Raw genomic sequence first — 21,446 nt, 5'->3', positions numbered from 1 at the left:
TAAATATCCCCTAAAAATATATATATTAATTTCCCTCAGAATAGGCCGATACGCATTCTTCTACATATTTTTGGGAAAAAAAACAACCGCAATAAGCGTATATTGATTGGTTTGCGCAAAAGTTATAGCGTCGTCAAAATAGGGGATAGATTTATGGCATTTTTAGTATCAACTTTTTGTTATTAGTAATGGCGGTGATCCGCGATTTTTATCAGCTCTACGTAAATAGATACCCAACATGTCAATGCTTTAAAATTGTGCACAATCATAGATTGGCAACAAATTACGGTACTTATAAATCGACGCTTGAAAAATTTTACAGGTTACATGTTTAGAGTTACAGAGAAGGTCCAGTGGTAGAATTATTGCTCTCGCTCTAACGATCACGGCGATACCTCACATGTGTGGTTTGAACACTGTTTTCATATGCGGACGTGACCTACGTATACGTTCGTTTCTGTGGCCGAGCTCGGGAGGGACGGGGCGCTTTCTATTTTTTTTTTCTTTTCCTATTTATTTTACTTTTTGTTTTTTTTTGTTTTTACACTGACCTCTTTTTTTTTTTTTTTTATAACTTTTATTCCTATTACAAGACATGTAAACATCCCTTGTAAAGCCTCGTACACACGATCGGATTGTTGCCCAACAAAACCGTGGACTTTTGTCCGAAGGGTGTTGGCCCAAACTTGTCTTGCATAGAAACGGCCACACAATTGTTGGCCAACAATTCCGAACGTAGTGACGTACTACGTTGTTTTTCAGCTCTTTAGCGCCACCTTTTGGGCTCCTTCTGCTAATTTCGTGTTAGTAGAATTTCGGCGAGTGTTGATTCGCCTCTTTTCATTCCGCGCTTTTTATTTTGCACTTTTCAGTTTGTTTCTGAACGGCCGTCCGTCAACCAGACATGTTGTGGAATCGGAGGAGATAACGTATTATTTATTATTGGCCTTGGAGTTATTGCTTTGACATTATTTTTTTGGTTGAATAATAATGATTTGATTTGGTATATTTTCTATATTTTTGGATGCCTAGAATTCGCTTTTTGGTTAAGTTCTATTGGCAGATAGCATGTCTAATTTTATTTGTTTTCTTTTTTTAATGCACAATAAAAAAATGGTGTAGAATAATACTTTGCTATGCGTTTTACTTCCAATGACAGTTGGGGAGTCGGCAGTTACATTTAAAAACAACCGCAATAAGCGTATATTGATTGGTTTGCGCAAAAGTTATAGCGTCTTCAAAATAGGGGATAGATTTATGGCATTTTTAGTATCAACTTTTTGTTATTAGTAATGGCGGTGATCCGCGATTTTTATCATGACTGCGACATTATTGTGGACACATCGGACACTTTTGACACCTATTTTTGGGCCATTGTCATTTATACAGCGATCAGTGCTATAAAAATGCACTGATTACTGTGCAAATGACACTGGCAGGGAAAGGGTTAGACACTAGGAGGCGATGAAGGGGTTAAGTGTGTCCTAGGGAGTGATTCTAACTGTGTGGGGGGGGCTACCTAGGACATGACAGCGATCACTGCTCCCGATGACAGGGAGCAGTAGCTCCCTGTCATGTCACTAGGCAGGATGGAGAAATGCCTTGTTTACAGGCATCTCCCCGTTCTTCCGCTTCGTGACACAATCGCCGGGACACCTGCGGACATCGAATCCGCGGGACCCGCAGTCACGGAGAACGCAGCGGGCGTACGCCCACAATTCCGCATCTTAAAGGGGTGAGGTACCTGTACGCCCATTTACCCAGCCGTGCCATTGTGCCGACGTATTCCGTCGTGCGCTGGTCAGCATGTGGTTAAAAAGCAACTCTACGTTGAGAAGAAAAAACACCCCCCTTTGAGTAATCTATATACGCTGTGATTGGTTACAGCTGATCACGTGGTAAGAAGCCTCCGTCAGAGGCGCCATATCACGATCGGAGTTGCAATGTGTCCGACTGGCGCACTGCAGCCGCGTTCTCCGCACTGCGCGCCCCCACGGGCATGCGTCGGCTTGTTAACCTTGATCACGTCGTATGACGTCTGATCAGGATAACAAAACCACTTTTCCGACGCCATATTGCTGTATGGCGGGCGGCAAAAAAAAAAAAAAAACTGTACTTTTTTGTAAAATATGAAAGATGACGTTACGCCGAGTAGATAGATACCCAACATGTCAATGCTTTAAAATTGTGCACAATCATAGATTGGCAACAAATTACGGTACTTATAAATCGACGCTTGAAAAATTTTACAGGTTACATGTTTAGAGTTACAGAGGAGGTCCAGTGGTAGAATTATTGCTCTCGCTCTAAGGGCCGGTTCACACAGCGGGCGATGCGAGGCGACACGACTCGCCTCGCCTCGCTCCCGCAAGTCGCCCCCGTTCTGTACAATGGAACCGTTCTGAGAGGAGCGACTCGAGTCGCTCCGACTCAGAAAAAAGGTTCCTGTACTACTTCTGGGCGACTTCGGGGGCGACTTGCATTGACTTCTATACAGAAGTCCTCTGCAAGTCGCCGCTGAGGTCGCCGCAGGTCGCGGCGAGGCAAGTCGGAGACGCCTCGCCGCGCCTGCAGTGTGAACCGGCCCTTACGATCACGGCGATACCTCACATGTGTGGTTTGAACACTGTTTTCATATGCGGACGTGACCTACGGATACGTTCGTTTCTGTGGCCGAGCTCGGGAGGGACGGGGCGCTTTCTATTTTTTTTTTTCTTTTCCTATTTATTTTACTTTTTGTTTTTTTTTGTTTTTTACACTGACCTCTTTTTTTTTATTTTTATTTTTTATAACTTTTATTCCTATTACAAGAAATGTAAACATCCCTTGTAAAGCCTCGTACACACGATCGGATTGTTGCCCAACAAAACCGTGGACTTTTGTCCGAAGGGCGTTGGCCCAAACTTGTCTTGCATAGAAACGGCCACACAATTGTTGGCCAACAATTCCGAACGTAGTGACGTACTACGTTGTTTTTCAGCTCTTTAGCGGCACCTTTTGGGCTCCTTCTGCTAATTTCGTGTTAGTAGAAGTTCGGCGAGTGTTGATTCGCCTCTTTTCATTTCGCGCTTTTTATTTTGCACTTTTCAGTTTGTTTCTGAACGGCCGTCCGTCAACCAGACATGTTGCGGAATCGGAGGAGATAACGTGTCATTTATTATTGGCCTTGGAGTTATTGCTTTGACATTATTTTTTTGGTTGAATAATAATGATTTGATTTGGTATATTTTCTATATTTTTGGATGCCTAGAATTCGCTTTTTGGTTAAGTTCTATTGGCAGATAGCATGTTTAATTTTTATTTGTTTTCTTTTTTTAACGCACAATAAAAAAAATTATGTATAATAATACTTGGCTGTGTGTTTTACTTCAAATGACAGTTGGGGAGTAGGCAGTTACATTTAAAAAAAATACAATGTAACATTGACAAGAGACTCCGACATAGTTGTATCTTTGATCTTAAAAACTACGGGATAATGGTGTTGTGGTAACTTGCCCAAATAAAAAAAATAAAAAAAAAGCATAATAATATTATTCTTGGTATCACTAGAAAAAAAAAAAGCCTTTGAAAATACATTTGCAATAACTCCATCAGTATCACCAGCAAAACAGCTTCATTATTATCCCATTAAAGAAGAAGAGAATTGTGCGCTGCATTTCCAGATTTCATAAGTTGCCGCATCACGAATGTTAATTCTCCATTACGAACGCAAGTTTACAAGACCGACCGCTTCCGGCTCATCCTTGCTTCCAAGCATGCGTGTTTGTACTTCGGACTTTTGTCCAACGGACTTGTGTACACACGCTCTGAAAATCCGACAACAGACATTTGTCCGCGGAAAATTTATAAACCTGCCATCCAACATTTGTTGGCGGAAAGTCCCACAGCAATTGTCCGATGGAGCGTACACACGGTCGGATTTTCCACCAACAGTCTGTCATCACACATTTCCCGACGGAAAATCCGATCGTGCGTACGAGGCTTAAAATAAACATGACAGGTCCTCTTTATTACGAGATCTGGGGTCAAAATTTACCTTGTTTATCATTTTGTTCACACACATAGAGCTTTCTTTTGGTGGTATTTATTCACGACGCCATTTCTTATTTTTATGCAATATAAGCGAAAAAAGAGCGGAAACTTGGGAAAAAAAAACAAAACTATATTTTCTTCTATTTTTAAAAGAAATCCAATAAAATCAAATTTTGTCATAAATTTAAGCCAAAATGTATTCTGCTACATGTCTTTGGTAAAAAAAATCCCGTTAAGTGTATAAGAATTGGTTTGTGTGATCGCAGACAGATGTGCGCAGATGATCATGTACAGATGTGTGCAGGTGATCATTGGGACATGTGATTTTACTGTTAAATCTGTGGGGGACAGGTGTTTTTACTATGTGGGGACATATGTGTTTTACATTCTGTACATGTTTTACTCGTGTGTTATACATGTGTGTTTTAAATTGTGTACATGTTTTACTTGTGTGTTATACATGTGTGTTTTGCATTGTGTACATGTTTTGCATGTGTGTTTTACATGTGTACATGTTTTACTTGTGTGTTATAATGTGTGTTTTACATTGTGTACATGTTTTACATGTGTGTTTTACATGTGTACATGTTTTACTTGTGTGTTATAATGTGTGTTTTACATTGTGTACATGTTTTACATGTGTGTTTTACATGTGTGTTTTACATTGTGCACGTTTTACTCTTGTGTTATACATGTGTGTTTTACATGTGTGTTTTACATTGTGTACATGTTTTACATGTGTGTTTTACGTGTGTTTTAAATTGTGTACATGTTTTACATGTGTGTTTTACATTGTGTACATGTTTTACTTGTGTGTTATACATGTGTGCTTTGCATTGTGTACATGTTTTACTTGTGTGTTATAATGTGTGTTTTACATTGTGTACATGTTTTACTCGTGTGTTATACATGTGTGTTTTACATTGTGTACATGTTTTACTCGTGTGTTATACATGTGTGTTTTACATTGTGTACATGTTTTATATGTGTGTTTTACATTGTGCACATTTTAACCGTGTGTTATACCTGTGTGTTATACATGTGTGCTTTACATTGTGTACATGATTTACATGTGTGTTTTACACTGGTGATCAGTGTGTAAAACAGCTCATACTCACTGATCACCAGCCGGCTGCAGAGATCCGCTCTCCTCACCGACAACTTCTGTGTGAGGAGAGGAGAGCCGATCGCCTAACAACCGGCTCTCTCTTTACATCACATGACAGCAGTGATTGGATACGGCCGTCGTGATCAGGAGGGCCAATCACAGAGCCCTCCTGCCGATCAGAAATGCGTTGTATCGGGATCGCGCCACTGCACGGGCACACGTGCCTTCCTGAACATCCACTCAGAAGGAGAGAGCCCCCCCCCCCATTTATGTGCAGTGGCCGGGTGGGAAATGGTTAAGACGAAAAAAATCAAAACCCTTTAAACCCGAGAAGTGAAGTCAGACGTCGCTCCGGTCCTCCAAGGGCATACAGCCAAGTTAAGGGCCAGATTGCTTCGGGGTTTGCGGGGGGGGGGGAGGGGCACCTCTCCCACTGCCAATAAAAGTGATCATGCGGCGAATGTGCCGCTGGGACCACTTTTACCAGAAAGCTTGGCCATCTACTGTAAATAAAGATACCGGGGTCCTGGCAGCTATCTGCAGCCGTAACCTCGATATTTAACGTCAAATTAATGACAGTTAGGCGCTCGGCAAAAGGTTCCTGCGCTACGTTGATGCGATTTTAATGCAACTTGAGTGCCATAGAGTGTAATAGACAATTGAATAACGAGTTTGCTCTATATAGGGGACTTTAACATAGACCAGATAGCTGATGAAGTATAGAAGAAGTATAAAAATATAAAACTTAAATCTATATAGAGTGTAATAAGTCACACAAGTCGCAATAGTGCGAACCGAGCCTTAAATACCCTACAATCGCAAGACGAAATGGACCCTAAAAAGTATAGTCGGGGGCAGTAAAACCGTGGTTCAACCCCCTATTTTTTTACCACCCCTCACCCGCCCATGTGAACAAGGCCCTACTTCTACTAGAACTTCAGGTGACTAAATGGGAGCTGTAAAAATGCCATTACACAGAAGGCCTTTCTCTGCATAAGGAGGTTTCTTTTTTTTTTTTTTTTTTTTATAATAAAATTAATAATAAATAATAAAATAAAATGAATAAATTGAAATGCAGACTAGTTAAACTTTTTTTTTTTTTTTTTTTTTAAAAAGCTGTGCTACAATTTTATAATTATTACATAAAAACCTGATCATTCCATCTAGAAAAAAAAAAAAGTGTGAATTATATAAAAAGGATCAAAACTTGTTTACTGTTAAAAATTGAAATTTGCATTATAGCGTGTATTTTAAGAATGTACAGCGATGAGTGCAACCGCCGAACACGGGAAGTTTTATAACCATCGGTAAAGGAAACCGACCATAAGGAAGCATGGAGGAGTGTGATGGCCGTCACCTCCCTCTGAACATACTCATTTCCTGGCTGTTGTTCTGACTTTATTCTTTTTTTACTCTCAATTTGTATTTTTGTTCCAGGTAGACTGCCGAAAAAATTAGTTTATATAAGTTTCATTCCTGTTTTTCTTTTTTTTTTCTTTTTTTCGTTTTTCTGGTCATTCGTTATGATCGCAATTTGTAAATTTGAAAATCCTAAAATTAGAAAGAAAATCTGAAAATTCGAAAGAATAAACTAACTAATAATGACCAACTATTAAATTATAGGTATTGTAATTTCCTTGCAAATTTGGCTGTTTGTGAACATAACGAATATGAATTTATCCGAAGGTACGAATTATCCAAATTAACGAATGCCGCATCTAAACAAATGGAACAGATCACACTAATAATAAAGAGTTATTATTATTGTTATTTATTATTATTATTATTAATTTGTTACATTCCATTCGTTTAGCTTATTTCTGATAATTCGTAACTTTGGATAAATTCATATTCGTTACGTTCACTAACAGCCAAATTTGCAAGGAAATTCCAACACCTATAATTTAATAGTTAGCAATAGTTAAGTGTTATTATTAGTTAGTTATTATTTCAGATTTGGGGATTTTCAGGTTTTCGGATTTTCTAATTTCTAATTTCCGAATCTCCGAATTTACGCATTTTGGAATATTCAAATTTACGAATATTCAGGAAAAAAAACATTAAACAGGTTTTCGTTAATTCGGATATTTCCGAATTAATGGTTTTGCCGAAATTTGTTAACAAAATTAATTTGGAACTAAACTAATTGCACATGTCTAGTTTCAGGGCCTCGGGGGGGGTTCTGAAGCCACAGACAGCCAGGCATTTTGCATTTTCAAAAAGGAGACCAGCAATGGCACTTTCCGTAGTTCTTTTGGTGCAGGTTCCCTTTAACCACTTGCTGACCAGGCCTTTTCTTGTATTTATTTTTTTGTTTTTATCAGAGACCCTAGAGAATAAAATGGTGAATATTTTATGTCACACTGTATTTGCACAGCGGTCTTTCAAATGCAATTTTCTTGGGAAAAATCCACTTTAATACATTTCAATGCAAAAAAAAAAAAAAAAACATAGAAAGATAAAAGATGATGTTACGCTGAGTAAATAGATACCTAACATGTCGCCCCTTAAAATCCAGGCCCATTGGGAGGGGACCCTACACTTTTTTTTTCATAATTTTTTTTATTTTATTTTTAATTAATTAATTTTTATATATATATATTTAATTTTCAGTTTTTCTTTTTTAATAAATCTGCAAAAATGTCAACAATTCTGTGTTTCTCTGTCGATATGGGGTGCTGTGTGTACATTAATGAAGAATAAAAATGAACTTAAATGATTTTAGCAAATGGCTGCAATATAAACAAGAGTGAAAAATGTAAGGGAGTCTGATTACTTTCCGTCCCCACTGTGTATATGTGTATATATATATATATATATATATATATGTGTGTGTGTATGTATGTTGTGACCAGAGGTTTCCTTTAGGCTTGGTTGACACTGCCGTGACTTGGGATCCGAGAGAGCGGATTTAATTAGCACTACTGAAGTCGCTCCACCTTCAGAAAAGCTTCCTGTGGTTCTTCAAGGCGACTTCTATCCAACTTGTGCCCATAGACTTTAATAGAAGTCGCCTCCTCATCTAGATTGAGGTGATTTGGATCCCACATTACAGGCAGATTACCCAGGCATTCCCTGCGGTGTTGCCCCCTTCCTTGCTTTAAAGTAGCATCAAAGTAGTACTCAAGTTGCATCAAGTCACCAGAAAATCGACAGGAAGTCGCCTGGCAAAGTCACACTGTATGTCGCACAACTTTTAGGTCGCAGTAGTGTGAACCGAGCCTTAGAACTACTATATAGACAAAACTTTTTTTTTTTTTTTTGGCTAGAGTAGGGGAGGATTATAATCTCTGTCAGTTTATTTTTTGCCCACTGTGTCCTATTGGGGAGATTTCCCTTTACTTCCTGTGTCATAGCCACAACAGGAAGTGAGAGGAAATCCCTCCAAAGTGAGAGAATCCCTGGTTGTCACCAGAACTAGTTCCCCCAAAGGTAGATTTCCCCTCTGTTCCTCTTCTGCTGACAACCCAAAATTTGGGATTTTCTTTCACTTTTGGATCAAATCTCCCGGGGGCATAGAAAGCAATAAAAACCCGATAGGTGTTCTAATCCCTTTCCACTGTATCCAATGCTAAACAAAAAATTGCCTTTAGATTATACTTTAATGCTTTGTTTGGGTACTCACCCATATTCCAGGACACTCTGGGGGAGTTTGTCTCTGCAGTTCTAATGGAGAAATGGACCATTATGGGGGTGCTGCTCAGGAAATAGCTATCGATTGCTTGAAATTCAACCTAAAAAAGGTACAAGCGGATAAATGGAAACAAGAAACCAGTTTTAGGGCAACGCGTTTCAAACAATAACACCCCCACCTCCCCCATCTCACCTGCCTCAGTAAGGGCCCTACTAGACTTGCAGTTGGGGGGTGTTAAAAACACACAATTAAGCCAAAGTTTTAGGGTCACAGACAGAACTTTCACAGTAATTTTAACTCTTACCAACTCCATCCAAAAATAAAAAAATAAAAATTGTCCTGGAGATAAACTTTAGGAAACGTCAGGACAGGAAGTAAGGACAAATCTCTCCAAGGGGACAAAGGGGATGGGTGTCCCTGGAACAGGAAGTGAAGGAAAATCTTCTAAATAGGGTTATAGACAGAATTCTAAGTAATTTTAACTCTTTTCAACTCTATCCAAAAAAAAAACCAACAAAAAAAAAAAGAAATGTTTCTATACACTGCCCATCCAACTCACAGTATTTATCATCTACATTTTTTTGCCTTGATATAATCTATTGACTGCTGTTAGAAAAGAACGGGTGAATTTAGAAATGTAAGCTCACAACACACCTCATAGTTGCGTCTGTCGGGATGGGAGGTGTTGGGTGGCTGGTACGCTATCTTCAGGTCATGTAAGTCTTGCCAGGTGAAGGAAGTAATGGCTTTGGTCTGGTCATCTACATGGGTGATATATCCCTCGGGCGGGGGCTTACTGATCTTAAATACAAGTTTATTCTTTGGAGTCTCATCATCTTCAGCATCGAGAGTGGCCGTGGTAAGAGGGGTCAAGATGAACTGGTCGATTTCCAGGATAAACATGGGCATGAAGGCCGCCCTGGGTGGAGTGTTGGGAACTGCGCCTGAGATGTTTACAGGAATCCAGATGTTCTGCACCTGAAATGCGGAATAGTTAAAAATAAATAGGCAGCACCAGGTCTTTTTTTCAGCAGGAACGCGGGGAAACACGGTTCCGGCTCCTCCAGCTCTGAATGTATGTAATGGCTAGGGCTGCTTGGGTGTACTGGAGGGTCTATTCATGTTGGCTGCTGGGGGATCTATTGTTGCTGGGGGATACTTATGCTACTGGGAGACAATCGTTTCTGGGAGACATCTACTGTTGAGGAAGAGGTCTATTGTTGCTAGCTGTTCAGAGTCTATTGTTGCTGGGGGTGCTCCATTGTTGCTGGCTACAGGGGCTCTATTTTACTTCCTAGCATTAATAAATTACATACAAATTACTTAGCACCACAAATTGATACTTGATTCTGTATCCATTACTGAGAGGTGGGTAGGGGGTGGAACCAAGGAATGGTGCTCGGAGGTGGGTAGGGAGCAGAACCAAGGAATGGTGCTTGGAGGTGGGTAGGGAGCAGAACCAAGGAATGGTGTTCGGAGGTGGGTAGGGGGTGGAACCAAGGAATGGTGCTCAGAGGTGGGTAGGGGTGGAACCAGGGAATGGTGCTCAGAGGTGGGTAGGGAATGGAACCAAGGAATGGTGCTCGGAGGTGGGTAGGGGGTGGAACCAAGCAATGGTGCTCGGAGGTGGGTAGGGAGTGGAACCAAGGAATGGTGCTCGGAGGTGGGTAGGGGGTGGAACCAAGGAATGGTTCTCGGAGGTGGGTAGGGGGTGGAACCAAGGAATGGTACTCGGAGGTGGGTAGGGGGTGGAACCAAGGAATGGTGCTCAGAGGTGGGTAGGGGGTGGAACCAAGGAATGGTGCTCAGAGGTGGGTAGGGAGTGGAACCAAGGAATGGTGTTCAGAGGTGGGTAGGGGTGGACACAAGAGGTGACTCGGAAGGTGGGCATTCCTGCACCTATTCTCTGAGAAAAAAAGCCCTGGGCAGAACAGTGGCTAAGTGGTTAGCACTTCTGCTCAGCAGCAATAAGGTCATTGGTTCAAATCCCAACCCAACCATAGAGTTTGCATGTTCTCCCTGTGCCTATATGGGTTTCCTTCACACTTCAAAGACATACTGTTCATTTTATTTGGAATTTGTGTCCAGTGGGGAGATTTCCCTTCACTTCCTGTCCCATAGCCTCAACAGGAAGTGAGAAGAAATCCCTCCAAAGTGAGGGAATCCCTAATTGTCACCAGAACTAGTGTCCCCATAGAAAGATTTCCCACTGCTTCTCTCTGTTCCCTGGAGTTTGCATGTTCTCCCTCTACCTGTGTGGGTTTCCTCCACACTTCAAAGACATGCTGGTATGTTAATGGGCCCTAAAATGTGTATGTATGAATGTGAGTTAGAGACCTTAGATTGAAAGCTCCTTGAGGGCAGGGACTGATGTGAATATACGAAATATATATGTAATGAACTCAATAAATTGACGACACTATAAAAAGTACCTGTAATCAATAAAATGGAGTCAAATATAGGAAATGTGAGCTAGGTCCTTGGTGTTGTTAACTGAGACTCTTATAGGAGCCTTTAAACAGAAAACATGAGAGATGTATTGCCATTACCGCTATATGAGCTTGTTGGTTCAAAACCATGAACATTGTTAAAAGGGTTCCCTTCTGGGAAAACTTTCCCTAAAATTTTAGGGTTTAGCTTGGATTCGACTTTGGGTGTGGTCAGAATGTTTGACTGAACCCAAAAGTCATCTGTCCGTGACGAGCCAATGGGCTGAGGGTAGAATGAGACCAGTGATGAGACCAGTGATGAGACCAGTGATGAGCTTAGGCTTATTCCAATCTTGGGTTCGGTTGAACCCAGAGGCCAGCTGTCATTCCTGGGCCAATCAGCTGCAGGCTGGACAATTCCCATAACTGGACAATTCCCATAATGCATGCTCATGATATCATTGACTCTATATGGCCACGTGGCCTTATTAGATCAATGATATCATGAGCATGCGTTATGGGAATGGTCCAGCCTGCAGCACTGGTTCTCATTTAGCCAAAAGAGCATTTGTGAGGTCAGGTCCTGATTTTGGACTAGAAAACCTAGCTCACAATTGGCATTTCAATTAAAGTCAGAGCTGGTTGGAGTCAGAGTCTCCTCACAGGACAGTTTACGCTCTATTGGATTTGTGAGCCTACCCTTACTGCCTCTTCTGTTGCATCCACGGACTTGCTACCCGTGGGCTCCACCAGTTCCTAACTGTGTCCTGGAAGACCGTTCATAGACCTATCACCACCCCAATTTACTTCATAGATCATTTTAGACTGGTTACTTTTTGATGGCTAAGTGTTCTCTCTGCCTCCATTGTGAACTGGCCAAATGGAAGCAGGCCAACTGGCAAAGTGGACTTGCATTTAGGCATCTTGGTTGCTAAAAATGGCAAATGTTATTTGTAATGCGTTACTGCATTGCCTTTACTAAAACCCAACAATGGATAACCACACAGTCTCATGCACCTCATACAATATAAATGTTACCTCCACATTTGTTAATTTCTTTTTTTTTTTTATGTCTGCAAACATGAAATAATTTAATGGATAAAGTGCAGGTCTGAGAATTAGGAATGTATCTTGGTTGCCTATTCACAAATTTGGGGTGTTTAACACCAAAAGTCGTTGCGATATGGGATCACAATATGGTATCACATGCATAGGCCAACATACACAACTGAGTCCTCTCTTTTTATGGTAATGTTAGAAGATTTGTTACTGACCTGCAACTGTTTTCGATTGTCTTGGCTGCGATACTCAACCTGGAGCGGTATGTAATCGGCATCGGGGGAGGGAGGACTGAGGTGTTCATATCTGATACCCATCTCAAGAAGATCGGCACAGTTGGCCTTCAGTAACCTCATTTCCTTTAGTCCCAGGTGGCAGGCCTTGTTGCCAGAACATCGCAATTTTTCTTGCCTGTCTGGAGAGAAAAAGAATAAAAAAGTTTCAACAAAAAATAATGTATATAAAATAAATACCAACTCTTGCTAAGCAGTAATTATTACAGAAAGGGACATAATGGCTGGTCTAGACCTGTCAGTAAAATCTGTACTGAACACATGTATGGCCATGGAATGTAAGCCTAAATGTGAGTGTTGGGTTGTGGGTATTTTTGGCAGCCAAATTATTCATCATGGTAATATTTTCTGTTGGTTGGATCAAGTTCTAGGGCAGTGGTCTCCAAGCTGTGGCCCTTTGCTTGCTTTATTATTCCATCCACTGACACCAACAATGGGACACAACTCCTTCCATTGACACCAACAATGGGGCATTTTTCCTTCTGTTGATACCAACGATGGGCCACTATTCCTCCTACTGACACCAACGATGGGGCCTATTTCTTCCATTGATACCAACAATGGGGCACTACCCCTTCCACTGACACCAACATTGGGACACAATTCCTTCCTTTGATACCGATGGGCCACTATTCTTCCCACTGACACCAACAAGGGAGCACTACTCCTCCCACTGACATCAATGAAAGGGCATAATTCCTCCCACTTTTAGCAACAATGGGGCACAATTCCTTCCATTGACACCATCGATGGGGCAGAGCTTAACACCAATGATGGGGTACTATTCCTCCCACTGGCACCAATAATGAGGTACTATTATCTCCACTGATATTAATTATTGGGCACTATTCCTCCCACTGACACCAAAGATAGGGCACTGTTTATTCCCACTAGACTCAAGGACATGTTTTACTCCCACTAACCCTAGTCCGGCCCCCCTGAAGTCTGAAAGACAGTAAACTGGCCCTTTGTGTAGAAAGTTAGGAGACCCCTGTACTAAGGGGTCACTATAACATTAGATTTAAGACGAACTTCAGGGTAAGATAAAGGGAAGGGGGGCTATCTGATGATAAGTCTAAGGCCGCGTACACACGGGCGGACTGTCCGCCCAACTAGGTTCGTCAAACAGTTTGACAAACAGTCCGTTCAAAATTAGCATGAACGGACTTGACCACATACGACGAACGAACAGTCCGCTGAAAACTTGCACGATGACGTGAACGGCACGTACGACGGGACGAGAAATTCGAAGTCCAATACACTGCAATGCAACCTTCGCCGTGTAAATTCTTTCTGAGCATGCGCGAGACTTAGTTTATCGAACAAGCCTACACACGAGCGGACTGTCCGCTCAAACCAAGTTTCAGCGGACAGTCTTACGGAAATTCCGAAAAACTTTGTTCGTCAGACTGTCCGCTGAAACTGTCCGCTGAAGCCCACACACGAGCGGACTGTCCGCTGAAACACTGTTCAGCGGACAAAGTTGGGCGAACAGTCCGCTCGTGTGTACGCGGCCTAAGGGTTTGTTAGTGTTATTTTTATGGATGTGATAATCAATTGTCGTGTGGAATAGTTCATTTTTCCATATCTAGATGGGTATTCAATACGTCATCAGTGCACTCACAGTTCCTGACTCGCGGGTGCGGAAGAGATCCAGCAACAAGTCTGCTGTCACGCTTTGAATCCTCTATCACCATCTGTCCATAGGCAGGAAGACCCAGTTCAGATCCAAGGGTCCTGGCCACACAGTTTGTCCCTGGTCTTTCCAAACGATGCTTGAAGGACAGGATGTTTTTGTCCACCGATTTAGATGAAATGCCATAAAACTCTGGCACTTCTAGAGAATTCTCTCCGAGAAGAACGATGCCGGCCAACGGCTCTGTAATTTTTACTTCTAAAATAAAACTTTCCACCAATGTCTCCCGTTCAGAAAACCTACGATATAGGAAAAGGCAATCTTTGAACACAATTAGAAAAGATTAGCTGTAGTAAGCAATTAGGCAACAAAAATTCTGCGCATTCCCATTATATAAAGTTGCCTATGGATGTTGGAAGTTGTTCATTCATAAATGAAAGATTGTTCTACAAAACAGCCTTATTCTCATTGGTCTAATTGTGGACGTAGGTAAGAAATGGCACACTAACCTGATGAGAGCATTGGGGCCTTCCTCTTCCAAGATCCTCAGCCGAAAGCACTAACCAGATCTTCCTCAAACCCATTAACAAAAAGCCCTGAGGAAGTGGGTGCCCTTCAAAACCCTCAACATTTGTTGGCTATGTAGGCCTTTATTTAATTTTATTTATTTACCATTAAATATATCATTTTCTAAAAATGTTCAAGTATTTTATTTACAAAGATCCTCACCTATCACCACAACATTTCCACCTCTAAAGGGACCCACCTTAGGGCCCTTCTACAAATCAAGCTGCCATGGATGTTCTACCCCCAACAAGGTCCATCACTACCTTACTTAGTCTCTGTAGACCCCTTGTTGGTCTAGTGTAAGACTTCACTTTGCCTATCCTCAGCAAAAAGCATTAGCAGTTGTCCAGGAAATGCTACCCAGCAAAGCCTTCTTAGGACAGGGTTGGCCGGGTTGAATTTTCCAGCCAATCGTTATTGTTTCCCAGAATTTGCTGGTATCTGGGAAACTGACTGGTGACGGTATGTAAAAAATATATAATTAATCATTTTTTTACTTTTTTTATTAAATTTTTTCTTTTTTTTTACAATTTTTTTTTTTTACATACAGTGACCAGAGCGATTCAGTGGTACCACTCTGGGAAGATGATCAGGATTTCTTTTTTTTACATTTAGTACCCTCCTAGGTAGGTGCTAGAAGAGAGTATAATTTTTGATCTTTCTGCTTACCAGGAAGATGGTCAGGTAAAAACTTAGAGTGCTCTCTGCCTACCAGGGAGCAGAATCTATTGGTTAGGTCTGCTCATTTTACTCAGGTGCAGCTCAGCTTGTTGTGACTGTCCCCCACTGGTCCAATAGGGAGGCATATTGGACTTGACAAGTGAGTGTACAGGCTTTGTTACAGCCGTGGCAATTGGCAGAAGGAAAGTTTGCATTATGGACAGACTTTGGAAACTGCTGAAAGGTAATTACTGCAGACCAGAAAAAGGGTCTTCAACATCTTGGTCAACTGGTAGTATACCACATGGAAGCAGACTTACTATTTAAACCAGTCCTTTGCACTGTGCGGGGCGGTGGACTAATGGGTGTCTATTAGGTTCGTAAATTTTCAAGAAGCATGTACTTTGAGGCAGAGGCTGTAATTGGCTTGTTTCAGGTTGTCCTCGGGGCGCAGAGCACTGCGCGCTGAACCCTCCCACTTTTGACTTTAGCAAACCAATATTCTTGATCGCGTCACTTCCAGTTTCCGGCCTCTCTTCCCGTAGAACGCAAGGTGTCGTCTGGTGAGTGCGGACCTTTTTCTTAGCACCAGCCACCAACTGGTACTTGTCCCCCCCCCCTGCACCCCAAAAAAAAAAAAAAAGGGCGGGGAGCGAACCATCGGTACTTCACTTTATTTTTTAAGGAGTGCTGGGTTTGGTTTGGCAGAAAACCAGATTTTTACAAGATTTCTCATTTCTAATAAAGGCGTCCTCTGGTGAGTGCAGACCTTTTTCTTAGCACCAGCCACCAGCTGGTACTTGTCCCCCCATGCACCCCAAAAAAAAAAAAGGGCGGGGAGCGAACCATCGGTACTTCACTTTCTTTTTTAAGGAGTGCTGGGTTTGGTTTGGCAGAAAAACAGATTTTTACAAGATTTCTCATCTGTAATAAAGGCGTCCTCTGGTGAGTGCGGACCTTTTTCTTAGCACCGGCCAGCAGCTAGTACTGTCTCCCCCCCCCCCCAAAAAAAATGGACGGGGAGCGAACCATCGCTACCTCACTTTCTTTTTTAAGGAGTGTTGGGCTTGGTTTGGCAGAAAGCCAGATTTTTACAAGATTGCTCATCTCTAATAATAGTGATAAAAACATATTTCAAGAGCAACACAAAAATAAAAAGAAAATGATACTAATTGTGACATAGTGGCTTTTCAAAGACTTCAGACAATGCACTGGGTCTGCTGTACTGGGATTTTTATTGTTCTTTTTTTTTTTTTTCAACCACAAAACAGCCTTGATCAAAGAGCCCGCACAGGAATTTGTGTCTGGTTTGGAAAACACAGACAACTACAATCAGCGGTTGTAGAAATATTTATTGGCGATTTATAACCATGGTTTCGCCTTTTTCTAGTGAATAATTCTGTTGGCATTTAAAGTTCCAGACTGGCCTTTGCAGTATTTTGACAGAACAGACAGATGAATAGTCTGGAGGTGTCACAAAAAATATTTTTCAGATGCTTTATAGTAGATGTAAATCCGAGGCGGATGATATTTAGTTTGCTACAGAAATGTGTATTATAAACAGTTGCCATTTTGTTATATAATACTCGCTTCCATATTTTTTTTTTTTCCTCTTCTACAAACTGAGATATCCTATCTGTAGGATACAATCTCCAGACTTCTCATAAGAAACTGGAGGAAATCAAACATTATTGGTAGAAAAAAAACTAAAAAAAAACTTGTTTTTTTCAAACTGACCTGACTTCAAAGTGAGACACATTTTCTGAACTGTAAATAACAGAATAATGATGTATGGAAAAAGATTTGTGACTCCACAACCTAAAACTACTCAAACAAATACTTTAATTATGTATAGTACACCTAAGGGACTTTTAAGATGCCAAACAATAAACTTAATATATTTTAACAGAAAACTATTTTTGTATTTATTAATATTTATTTAAAGATTAAATTGTAAAAAAAAAAAATTATATAAAAAAGTAAAATTATTTTTGTCACCTTAAAAGTCTATTGTGTGTAGAGTGTATAATTAAGGATGCTAAACAAACTTCATATATTCGTATATTATAAAAATGAAAATTTTATGTGATTTATTTTATTAATTAATAAATACAATTGTAAACATTTTTTTTAATGTAAATTATGTGAATTTTATTGTATGTCACCTTAAAAAAGTCCATTGTGTGTAGAGTGTATAATTAAGGATGCTAAACAAACTTCACATATTCATATATTATAAAAATTAAAGTTTTATGTGATATATTTTATATTTATGTGATATATATTATTAATGAATAAATAAAATTGTAAAAATGTATTTTTATGTAAATTATATGAATGTTATTGATTGGCACCTTAAAGGTCCATTGCGTGTAGAGTGTATAATTAAGGATGCTAAACACGCATATTTATATATTATAAGAATTATAATTGTATTTAATAATATATAATAATATATTTAATATAATAATATTTAAAAAAAATACAATTTAATGTAATATATTTAGTTTTCTACAGAAATGTGTATTAAACAGTTGCAATTTTGTTATATAATACTTGTTTCCTTTTTTTTTTCCTTCTACAAACTGAGATCTGTACGATACAATCTCCAGACTTCTCAAAAGAAACTGGAGGAAATCAAACACCTTTGGTAGAAATAAATAAATAAATAAATAAATAAATAAATAAAAACTTTTTTTCAAACTGACCTAACTTCAAAGTGAGACACGTTTTCTGAACTGTAAATATAGAATAATGATGCATGGGAATAGATGGGTCGTGACACCACAATCTAAAACGACTCAAACAAATACTTTAATTATGTAAAGTACACCCAAGGGACTTTAGACATGCCAAACAATAAACGTAAATAAATAAATATATTTTAACAGAAAAAAAATACAACTGTATTTATTAATATTTATTTAAAGATTAAATTAAATTGTAATATATATATATATATATATATATATATATATATATATATATATATATATATATATATACACATACACACACTAAACAAACATCACATATTCATATATTATAAAAAAAATAAAATTATATAAATAATGTGACTTTTATTGTTTGCCACCTTAAAAGTCCATTGTGTGTAGCGTGTATAATTAAGGATGCTAAACAAACTTCACATATTTATATATTATAAGAATTATAATTTTATGTGATATATTTTATTAATTAATAAATAAAATTGTAAAAATAGATTTTTATGTAAACTATGTGAATTTTATTGTTTGGCACCTTAAAAGTCCATTGCGTGTAGAGTGTATAATTAAGGATGCTAAACAAACTTATATTTATAAATGTAAAAAATTACAATTTAATGTAATATATTTTATTAATTTTTAAATAAAAATTTGGTCACCGTCACTCCCGTCAGGCTGGTAGTTTCCCTTGAACAATGGGAAACTGGCAACTTAAACTGAAAATGTCATCATTGGCATTTGCTATCATTGTTCTGTTACCAATGTTACCACTTTTTATTTATACAACATTTGTTACCCTTTTTGGTTCTTGAAATCTGCCTGCACCAAATTGCCGGCATATTTAGCATGTAGGGGTACCGTTGTATGCTGTGTGTTCAATTGAATTATGAAACTAAAAGTCCATTGTGCCATCTGTGTGTAGAATGTATACTGAAGGATGCCAAACAGACTTCACATATTTCTATATTTATTTATATAGAAAAAAATATTACAGTTTTATTGCATTTTTTAAAATTACTGAATAACACTGGAAGAATGTATTTATATGTAAAATATGTGGATTTTATTGTTTGGCGCCTAAAAGTCTCTTCTGTGTAGAGTGTATAATTAAGGATGCCAAACAATAAATTTCACATATTTATATAAAAATAAAAAAAATTACCATTTTATTTTTAAAAAAATGCGTTAGTGAATAAATTTGTAAACATTTAGTTTTATATAAAATATGTCAATAAGTTTGGCTCCTTAAAAGTTCATTGCATGTTGAGTATATAATTAAAGATGGCAAACAAACTTCACATAATTTATATTAAAAAAAAATTAACATTTTTTTTTTTTTTTTTTAAATTAGTGAATAAAATTGTAAAAAATATACTTTTATATAAAATATGTCAGTTTTATTGTTTGGGGGCTTAAAATTTCAGTGTTGAGTTTTTGTTTGTTTTTTGTTTTTTTTTTTAAATCTACAATTCATACAAAATGCTTTAACTGTATACTCTTACACACAAGCAACTTTTAAGTTGCCAAACCATAAACTTCACATATTTATTTTAAAAAAATTGTGCGATTTTATAAATTTTTTTGCTATTTCATAAATAAAAGTAAAAATATGTGAAGTTTATTGTTTGGTGCCTTAAAAGTTGCCTGTGTGTAGAGTATACAGTTAAAGCATTTGTAGTAATTGTAAATTAAAAAATATTTTATATATATATATATATATATATATATATATATATATATATATATATATATATATATAAAATATTTTTTATTTTTTTAACAGGTTGAAAATTGTTATTGATTTTAACTACATAGCTTGGTGTGTGGGTGCAGGTGTATGGCTGCATAAACAAACCATTTATTCATGTGGCCAGAGTACCTGTCTGAATTGGCTCGTAATTATGTATTTATTATTATTTTTATTTTTTTTTACAATGTTTTTTATTTTTTTTATTTTTTTTAAGGGGGGGGGGGGGTGGGTAGTTGGTGAAATATCAGGGATATGATATCTCACTTTTGATTACAGAAAGAGATTGAGGTGTCTTGTTTGGCGCCTTAAAAGTTCAGTGTTGGTGTATAATGCCAAACCATAAACTTCACATATTTATTTAAATAGAAATTGTGCAATTGTATTTGTTTGTTTTGATTTATTAAATAAAATTGTAAAACAAAAAATAATAATAATTTATAAATATATGATGTTTATTGTTTTGCCACATTGCTTGTGTTTGTAGATGTAAAAAAAGAAAAAAAAAAAAAAAAAAAAACAGAAAGCGATTGAGGACAGCTTCAGCTGCACTGTAGAATCAAAGAACAGGAAGCACTTTGTGCAGAGGCTTCCTGGTCATTTACAAACCGAAGCATAGGAATCACAGTTTACTATGCTTCAGATATGAATGAACACAGGAGAGATTGGTATTGATCACTCACTGTGTTCATTCAGAAAAGGAAGGGGCTGCTAAACATGACACCAAGGGGGAGACTAAGCTGTTATTTGCATCTTTTGGAACTTCCTGCACAATAAAGCTGCCCGGGAGGCCCCCCATGTTGTACTGATGATGTACAGGAGGGCCATTGCTACCCTTTTATTGGCTGCCCTGCCCCCAATTGGGTTGTCACCCCCCTTCGTATAGAATCAGAATACTGCTATGGAAATATACAGTGAAATATACCTGTACACCCGGAGCATCACCTGATCGACATCCAGCATGGGGGACCCATTGTGTGTGTACCGCACTTCATCTGGGAGGAAGTGACAATCAAATCCCTGCAAGAGAACATAAGCCGACAGACCCTCAGTTGTAGCAGAATGACATCTAGTGGCAGTTTTGGCCCACTGCAACTTGTTTACAATGTGCTTTTGGTTTCTTCCTCTGCCCCCCTCCTGTTTAGTGCTAGTTAGTTCCGTCTTAGCTAGACCCTTTCCACTTTTAGTTAGTGTTAGTTATTCACAGACAGGGCTCAGGAAAGTTATTGTTTCCTTACAACATCCTCATTACACCAATTGTCTGAAGAAAAATTGCGTTGCGAGTCAACTTCTGTGTTTTATTGAAGAGTTAAGCTGCCTGTGGATGGTGTCAAGTCAGCAGGTGGCCCAGACTGGGTCTAAGAAGGTACACTACATCCCAGTCTTGGTCCGTAGGGTTCAATATTGAGTTGGCCCACCCTTTGCAGCTATAACAGCTTCAACTCTTCTGGGAAGGCCGTCCACAAGGTTTAGGAGTGTGTCTATGGGAATGTTTGACCATTCTTCCAGAAGTTCATTTGTGAGGTCAGGCCCTGATGTTGGAGGAGAAGGCCTG

General features: G+C 38.8%; 1 protein-coding gene across 1 annotated transcript in view; it reads right to left on the bottom strand.

Moving 5' to 3' along the window:
* LOC143926656 (FRAS1-related extracellular matrix protein 1-like) overlaps positions 1–21,446 on the bottom strand; it is a 264,491-nt gene that overhangs the window by 208,675 nt on the left and 34,370 nt on the right. Inside the window, 5 exon segments of the mRNA XM_077450596.1 lie at positions 8,766–8,874; positions 9,429–9,752; positions 12,478–12,677; positions 14,180–14,490; positions 20,817–20,911. Of these exon segments, the coding sequence (XP_077306722.1) occupies positions 8,766–8,874; positions 9,429–9,752; positions 12,478–12,677; positions 14,180–14,490; positions 20,817–20,911 (1,039 nt within the window).

Source organism: Lithobates pipiens, unplaced genomic scaffold (assembly GCF_037356315.1).
Source record: "Lithobates pipiens isolate NorthernLeopardFrog02 unplaced genomic scaffold, aLitPip1_a1.2 Scaffold_23, whole genome shotgun sequence".
NCBI lineage: Eukaryota > Metazoa > Chordata > Amphibia > Anura > Ranidae > Lithobates > Lithobates pipiens.
This window is presented reverse-complemented; position numbering and strand designations above follow the sequence as displayed.